At 32.9% G+C, this 9,220-nt stretch overlaps 1 protein-coding gene across 1 annotated transcript; it reads right to left on the bottom strand.

Moving 5' to 3' along the window:
• Window positions 1–6,066: 6,066 nt before the first annotated feature.
• On the bottom strand, window positions 6,067–6,438 carry LOC7479059 (uncharacterized). The gene has a single exon (XM_002304875.4). It carries the CDS (start codon window positions 6,436–6,438, stop codon window positions 6,067–6,069), a length of 372 nt encoding a protein of 123 aa, XP_002304911.3.
• Window positions 6,439–9,220: the final 2,782 nt, after the last annotated feature.

The following is a 9,220-nucleotide window of genomic DNA, read 5'->3' as shown; positions in this document are numbered from 1 at the left end:
GCTAATACCGACGGCATCACCGACGGGTTTTCCGCACGCATGTCTGACACGTGTCCGTCTGCACATCACCGACGACATTCCGACGTCCCATACCGACGGCATTACCGATGGACCGCGCATGTCACCATCACCGACGGCATTTCCGACGGACTACCGACGGATCGAAAAGTTTGGCGGGATTTTCGAACTTTTTTTGGTGCGCATTTCAATTAATTTCCGACGGAAATTAATTGCACCGACAGCAATTAAGTGTTGTCGGTAATTCCGTCGGAAAATGACCTATATATACCGCCGCACCCAGCCCCCCCGCACCGTCTCCCCCTCTTCTCCTTCCTCTTCTCCCTTTCTCTTCTCCTCTTCTCCCCCTCTTCTCCCTTCCTCTTCTCCCTTTCTCTTCTCCTCTTCTCCCCCTCTTCTCCCTTTCACTTCTCTTCTCCTCTTCTCCCTTTCTCTTCTCCCTTTCTCTTCTTCTCTCATTTATTTTTAAAAGGTATGTATTTTTTTTCTTTATCTTTGTATTTTTTTTATTTTAATTATGATTTTTTTTTTGGTGTTCTTTGTTTTGTATATTGTTTGTAGATAAAATCTTAAATTCAACACATTATTAAGGTAAGCATTTTTTATTCCCAAATTTATTTTGAATTGATATAATGTTTTTTAATTTTGTGTGTTGTGTAGTGTTTTTTAGTTTTTTAATTTTATTTATTAATTTTAGTTTTTTAGTTTTGATATTATTGTTTGTATTGCTATAATTGTTATTGTTGAATTTATGTTAAAAATGTTAGTTTATAAATATAATTGTTATTGTTGATTTATTTTAAAAATGTTAATTTATATATATAGAATTGCATTTAATTATTAGTTTATCTTAATTTAGGATATTATTGTTTGTATTGCTATAATTGTTATTGTTGAATTTATGTTAAAAATGTTAGTTTATAAATATAATTGTTATTGTTGATTTATTTTAAAAATGTTAATTTATATATATAGAATTGCATTTAATTATTAGTTTATCTTAATTTAGGATATTATTGTTTGTATTGCTATAATTGTTATTGTTGAATTTATGTTAAAAATGTTAGTTTATAAATATAATTGTTATTGTTGATTTATTTTAAAAATGTTAATTTATATATATATAATTGCATTTAATTAGTTTATCTTAATTTAGGATATTATTGTTTGTATTGCTATAATTGTTATTGTTGAATTTATGTTAAAAATGTTAGTTTATAAATATAATTGTTATTGTTGATTTATTTTAAAAATGTTAATTTATATATATAGAATTGCATTTAATTAGTTTATCTTAATTTAGGATATTATTGTTTGTATTGCTATAATTGTTATTGTTGAATTTATGTTAAAAATGTTAGTTTATAAATATAATTGTTATTGTTGATTTATTTTAAAAATGTTAATTTATATATATATATTGCATTTAATTTGTTTATCTTAATTTAGAATATTATTGTTTGTATTGCTATAATTGTTATTGTTGAATTTATGTTAAAAATGTTAGTTTATAAATATAATTGTTATTGTTGATTTATTTTAAAAATGTTAATTTATATATATAGAATTGCATTTAATTAGTTTATCTTAATTTAGGATATTATTTTTTGTATTGCTATAATTGTTATTGTTGAATTTATGTTAAAAATGTTAGTTTATAAATATAATTGTTATTGTTGATTTATTTTAAAAATGTTAATTTATATATATAGAATTGCATTTAATTAGTTTATCTTAATTTAGGATATTATTGTTAGTTTATATCCGTAAATTTGAATGTATGACTTTAATCTAATGTTTGTAACTCTAAGTACCAATTTAACAATGAATGTTCATAGTTGTAATTCTATATGATGTTATTGAATAAAATGTTGTGTTGATGATGATGAGTTGGGTTGAGATCCAGGATCATTGGATCGGGATGTGAAATAAAATTGGAAGTGTAATATGATTTTGTCGACAACTTGGGACCCCCCAGTACAGGGGAGACTCTGTCGATTTTTTTTTAAATAATCGAAGTTAATTATGTAATTATTCGTATACATTTGTGTAGATGCGTAGAATGAAATCTACAGCACGTCGTCAGAAGACGGTTGCAGCTAGTTCTTCTAGCAGCGAGGAGAACGTATCCTTAGGTGCTGATCACGGCGAGGAATCTACGCCAACTTGTGATGCTGCCTCTTCTAGCGCGGTTTCACAGCGCAGAAGCGGTGTGCCTTCACAGCGGGGTCAATTCACCCGCAAGTACCAGGCACAATGGAAGGATGACCTCTCAATGTAAGTTTGTTTAGGTTTTAGTTTTTTTTTTTATATACTTATAACATAATTTATGAACAACTAATTAATATTAATTACTACTTTTATTTAATTTCAGGTTCACAAACATTGAGGCTGCAAGGACTATAACATTGGCGTTTAAATCGTCGATGGAGATTCCATTGTTTCAATGGAGCCAGGTTTCCAAACATCCTGAGTGGAAACCTAATATCGATGCATGGTTTAAGCGATTTCAGGTCGGTGTTAATTTTTAATTTCCAGCTTATTTTTAATAAATGATTTTTATAATTTTATATCTTGTACTATTTTTATTTTATATGAATTATTTATATACACAGAACAAATTTGAGTGGGATAGGGCGGACAACAATGTTGTGAGGAGGGTATGGGAGAATCATGCGGCAACTAGGTAACATCGAAAATAATATTTATTTTTGTTTTATAATTTAATGTTTTAAATTCTAATTTGTTACTATGGAAGTAGGTTGCGTGATTTTTGGTATGACACCCAAAAAAAATCAAAAAGACATGCGAGGGATAACGGTCTTGAAGGATGGAATGAGGTGGCGGTTTGGCAGGAATTCAAACCGCCATTCATCTCGGGGGAAATATGGACGGCATATATTGAGCACGTGACCTCAGAGCGGTTCTCACGGCGCTCACAGTCTGGCACCGACAACCGGAACCGGCAAATTTATGGTTCGGTGACCACGCACACTGGCGAATCCGTCCCATTCAGCGCACATGCAAAGCGGATGGTAAGATTAATTTTATTGAAATATATCGTTAATTAATTTGTCGTTCCTTATAATATATTTAACTTTCAACCTATTTTTTCCTTACAGGCTGCGTCTCTTGGACGTGAACCGAGTCCAATGGAGCTGTTTCTAGAGACGCATGTGCGGAGTCAAGACCGCCAAAAAGAGGTGCAGCAGTTCGTGGACAACCGTGCTCAGCACTTCGTGGTATGTTCGTTCATTCATTTTATTTTGTAAGTTATTATTTTCTTGAATTGCATCTTGAATTGCATTTGATGATTTTTTTACCGATGAAATTTTCAGGAGACCTATAATAGCCGGTTGAGGGAGAGATATGGGGACAATCCGTCGACCCATCCAGATTTCGATCCAGATTTGTGGATGGAGGCGGGATCGTCTGGTGGACCCGATAAAAACAGGGTCTACGGGCTCTCCAACACTACGGCTGACAACTTGCGTTCGACTCGTAGTGTCTCAACTGTTGGAAGCTCTCCATCAGTATCGAACACCCAGTCTGAGGAGTTCATTGCGTTGAAACAACAATATCAACAACTCTCGACGAATTATGATGAGCTCCGTCAAATAGTCATGGAGATGAGATCAAAGATGGGTGACGATACTTGTGCAGCTTCTTTTTGGCCGTTTGGTCCCGGGAACAACCAGCCTCCTCCTCCTCCTCCGCCTCCTCCTCCAGCTCCGCCGCTATTCTAGTTTAATTTTGTTTTTTAAACACATTAAATTTGTAATGAATATTATTACTTTTACATTTTTAATGTTTAATGCATTTTTATTTGTTTATTAAGGTTTTTTACAATTAATAAATTATTTTTTTTATATATTTCAAATACATACCGACGGAACATTACCGACGGGCAATCCGTCGGTATTTAACAGAGAGTTGCCGAACAATTACCATCCATGTCATCCTTACCGACGGCATCACCGACGGATATTATCCGTCGGTGATTAACTTCCGACGGCATTACCGACGGATATTATCCGTCGGTATTACACAGAGAGTTGCAACAAAATTACAAGCCATGCCATAATTACCGACGGATTTTCCGTCGGTAATTACCCTTAAAATTACCGACGGATTGCCCGTCGGTAATGTTCCCGCGGGGAATTTTTTTTGGCGCGCGTATCCGTCTGTATTACCGTCGGTGAGTGGTTTTTTTTATTTGTGACAGATTTAGCGACGGAAATGGGATTTACCGACGACTGTTTTACCGACGGATTAATTCCGTCGGTGAGACCGTCGGTATTGTTTTCACCGACGGATTGCATTGCTGTCACCGACGGAATTAATCCGTCGGTAAAACTGGATAATGTTGTAGTGTGTTAGGGACTAGTTTAGACAAAAAAAAAAATAGTGAATATTTTTATTAAAGTAATATTTAATAAGACTAAATTCATTTTGAATGCTCATGTTACATGGACGGTGATTTAACCCTAATCAATGAATATTCTCTCGAATTCATATATATATATATATATATATATATATATTCGAATCAATTTACATGCATTTTAATTAATCTTTCGAGACCCTGAAATTAACGTTCATGCAAATCTTTAATGACTGTAAAATTTATGTGACTCGAACTAATAATTTATAAAAAAAAAACTCGAAGTCTAACCAACTGAGGTACACCCTACAGAATTTATATATATATATTGTCTTATCTCTTAAGTAACAGATGGATATAGATATCATCAAAGATAAAAAAAAATCTCTCCTCCACACCTAGCCGCACGCACAACCCGCTACAACCATCACTGATTAGCCCAAACCAGCAGCAAACAACAGTAACATCTCTGTCTAGAGAGAGAGAGAGAGAGAGAGATGGAGGAATAAGAGAGAAAGAAGAGAAAACCGAAACTTTGGGCAACCGATCTCCTCCTATAAGTGGCGATGAAGCTCACCACTGACATAGGAATGAAGAGGAAGGAGCCGCGCATCCAACCAAGCCTTCTGTGTGCCACCACACGTCACACGTCATTGATGCATGTGACCACGCGTGACAGTGCAACCGATATTGCCAAGTCGCTCTAGAAAGTCGATTTCAAACCCTAAATAAATTTTGTTAACAATTTTAACAAGTAATTGAATATTCCGTTTGTTATTTTGGATGATTTTAATTGATTAATAGAAATATCAAGACAATAAGTTAAGATATAATTAATAATATAATATAAACTCAATTAATCCATGTATACATGTTACTATATCCCTACTCATGCGCGCATCAACATTTATGTTTGTTTCAAGTATTGGACCATACTTTCTCAAGTAATCTCACACACAGAATATTATTGGGCTAAATCATATGCACTTCCATTTTTCTATGCTTTCAGATTACGCATCGATAGCTAGTTTAGTACTTCTTGCATGGTTCTCTCTTCCACGGAACCTCATCTTTCAAACTTGAAAATAAATCCAAATAACAAGTCAAGGAAAAATTAAAAAAAAAAAAAATCAATTGATTGCTCACATGCATGTTCAAACCTTTGCAAATTGAAATTGACTGAATATTTGCTATTGCTTTTTAAGCTTTTAAAGACACCCTTGAGTTAAGGAGTTTATTATGTCTTAAATTCATTTCTCTTTTAAATCAGAAATTACAAATCACTAATTTAATTAAATTAAAAGAGACAGCTGCCTTAAATAATGCCCGGAGATGTTGTAATAATAAGTATATATAATTATGTTGATAAAGTCATGCATGTTGAAGTTTTCCACCATTTTTCATCCCCACCCCCCCAAAAAAAAAAAACTGATTGGATCAGGCCACTAATTGTAGGATAATATCTTATTTGGCTTAATTAAGCCATGAAAAAGGAAAAAAATATTTTTTTATAATTAAATAAGGAGTAGATGTACATGAACATTATCAAATATCCAGCCTTCCTAAATTAATTTACAAATATACCTCAAGGATTTGGGAACTTCCCCTAACAAAAACATAGAGGAGGGTAATTAAAGGAACTTGGTTTCTATATGAACAATCCATTAATTCACCTCAGGAATGCTTTGCAAGGCAGGCTTCCAGTGCTTATGATTAAGATCCATTTCAAATTTAAGATCAGTAGAGTTTACCAGCATACCCAGGACTTGTTCCATGGACAATCCCTGAATACTAACCCTTGCCATTATCTCTTCTAGCTCCCTCTTTGTAATCCTAATCTTCACCTCCCTAGTAGACCCTGAAGACAAAGAACCTGTGCCCAGTAGCCTCTGCCTCTCCATGTTAGTACCATGTTCTTCATGGTCATCAGCTCCATCAAACATTGCAGCGTGATGATGCTTGTGATGTGCCACTGACGCCCAATCGTCATCGGCCCATACGACCGACGACGACGCACTCTTGCAACAATTTCCCATGGTGTTTATCGATCAGGTTTGCAGAATAATAAAAGATCTTGAATGAATGAATGAAAGGAGAGATTTTGGACGAGGAAAGGTCGTGCTATTTATAGATGGGAGAAGGGAAGTAGAAATGTGTGGCTGGCTAGCCAGCCAGCCAGCTAGCCTCATTTCCAAGAAGCTACACGGGCCATGTAGGGCATGGTGAGATATGGTCATAGGTGGCAAAGCAAGAGGCTGTTTGTTGACCAGAAAGAGCAATGTAGATTGTAAGCAACCAATGGCAATAACCGTGTCGTGTAATGAAATCAGCAAATCGGCTTCCACAGCTTAAGCAAGCTAGCCATGTCGGTGACATGTTTGACAATTATCGGGTAGGCATAGGCCAGCTTAGCTCAATCATACATGGCTTCATCACCTAACTTTTATTTCTTGTTGATATTTTATGTGTATTGACTTGTTTCATCCTCCTTTACAGATCCAAATCACTCAATTGATTATGATTTTATGAATAAAATAAACTAAATGATTAAGATGGAGGGTGTGAACTGAATTCTAGATGGCATCTTTGGGCTAGACAGGTGTGAACTTGTTTTTGCAAATGGTATCTTTGACCTAGCTTCGATTCCTTCTCCACTTGGAGGCTAGCACATTTCAACTCCTAATTTACAAGTACGTGCTTTCCTCGTACAATAATAATTCAATTCTTAGAATTTAGGGTTTAGACCGGATGTAGTTAAAGAAAAATTAACGTAGCTTGTACTTCGAAAACTCAATTCTTAACCTGTTGATTTCTTTTTAAATAACTAAAATTATATTATTTTTAATTTTTAAATTATTTTTTTGAATTATTCTGGATTAAGATCTCATCGCAGTAAGCTTACATATTGAATTTTAAAAAAACTAAGAACATTATAGAATTTGTCACTTTCCTTCTTAACCTACTACTATGTATAAGATAATACGTGGCCATGAAGAGTTTTGCACATTGACGCACAAGAAATTGGAGCAATAACACATTTTTCTTGTAAGAATTGTGATATTTTTGTCAAACCTGCAGATATTTTCCTTCACGATCGAGAAGTTATCTAGAATTTAATTTCAAGCCGGCCCATTGTAATGGTAGAAATTAATGATTAAGCTGAAGAAGAGAAAAACGTCTATGGAGATATATGGTTTAAACAAGATGGCCATGCGTCAAGCTGGTAGTTGAAGGCATGCTTTCTTTAATTACTTACGTAAAGAAAATATTTTAAACTTATAATACATGATATCATGGCAATATTAATTGTATCTGCGGCTGCCTTTTATTATATGTAGAGAAAATATAGAGAAATGAAAAATTATAGCCATTCAGCAGAATTCTTGCTAGAAGAAAATTTTAATATCATAATTTTAGTTTCACCATGTAGAAATCTTTGTTTTAGATTTGTTTTTTGAAAAAAAAGAAGACGAAAAAGAAGAGATTTAAGGCGTACTAGTGTTTTTTTTAGACAAAGAATAGCGAGGGTTTAGGCAACTAGTTTTTTTTTTAATTAAAAAACAAATCTTGGATAGAGAATTAAATAATGATATTGAAATTTTAATTTATTTTCGTTATTTACAAGATTTATAATTAGTTCCGTAAAAAAAAACTAAAAAAAATGATAGATTTGATTTTAAATATATTAAAGTACATGTAATTAGTAAAGTAAAATTAAAAATATAGAAATTAATTATCAAATAACTTTAAATTTAGAGCAAATATGAGCAATTTAGCCATAAATGAGTGATCATGAATTGATTTTTTTATTTATTCGATTAGCTCAGATGGAGACTAAGTTTTATTCTGATAAATGATGAATTGGTGAGCTTCACATTTTCTTCTATATATATAACTACGCAAGCTGGCTAGCAAGCCGGTCAAAAAAATAATAAATTGATTTGATAGTCAGCATCCAAATTTGAGAATCATAAGAAGTGTTTTTTCTAGAGATTGACCCTCCTCTTCCTAGTCATCTGCGTACCTTAATTTAGAATATCAGAATTATCTACGTACGTTTCTTAATTTAAAATTTGAATTATCAAACAGACAGCTAGAAGTTAATTCGCCACGTGCATGTCATTAGTTATATACAAATAAACCCTGCAGTCATCCTGTACGTTCTCATTTCTCTTGCTATGGATCGAGAAGTATGATCTGATTCATCTGAGCGTGCTCTAAAGCTTGTTCAATCCTTGTCGAAGAACATGAACATGAAATCAAGTGTTTCAAATCATTATTTAGATCTCAAAGCATTAGCTAAGCGAGAAGAGAAGGAGAAATCTTCGAGATTTTGTTTACATAGAATGCATGAGAGTTAATTTGATGGGTAAGCCTAAATTTGTTTTCAATTTTAGGTTTAAAAAATTCTAGTTTTCCTCTGTTACACTGTAATGTAATGTCAGTTGGGGCTCAAAGTCGGTATATATTAAGGAAAATTAAAGCATTAGTTATGTTTTTTATGTGCTTTTTTTTAATTTTTATTATTTTTAATTATTCTAATTGTTTTTAGCTTATTTTTTATTTAATTTTTAATTGCTTTATAAAAAATTTGACTTCGATCTCTAGTAAAAACTTATCGATTTGGTTATTTTTAAAATTAAAATTTTAACACTAATTTCTTTTAAAATGAAACTTATGGTTTTGGTTATTAATAAAAAAAAAATTAACATTTAATTCCCCAAAAAAGAAGATTTTTTTTTTTTGCAAGATCCTTGACATCAATTTCTATTAAAAAAAAAAGAGCCTTCTCATTTAAATCATTTTTAAAATGGATAT

Source organism: Populus trichocarpa, chromosome 4 (assembly GCF_000002775.5).
Source record: "Populus trichocarpa isolate Nisqually-1 chromosome 4, P.trichocarpa_v4.1, whole genome shotgun sequence".
NCBI lineage: Eukaryota > Viridiplantae > Streptophyta > Magnoliopsida > Malpighiales > Salicaceae > Populus > Populus trichocarpa.
Note: the sequence above shows the minus strand (reverse complement) of the source record. Positions and strands in the feature narration are given on the sequence as shown.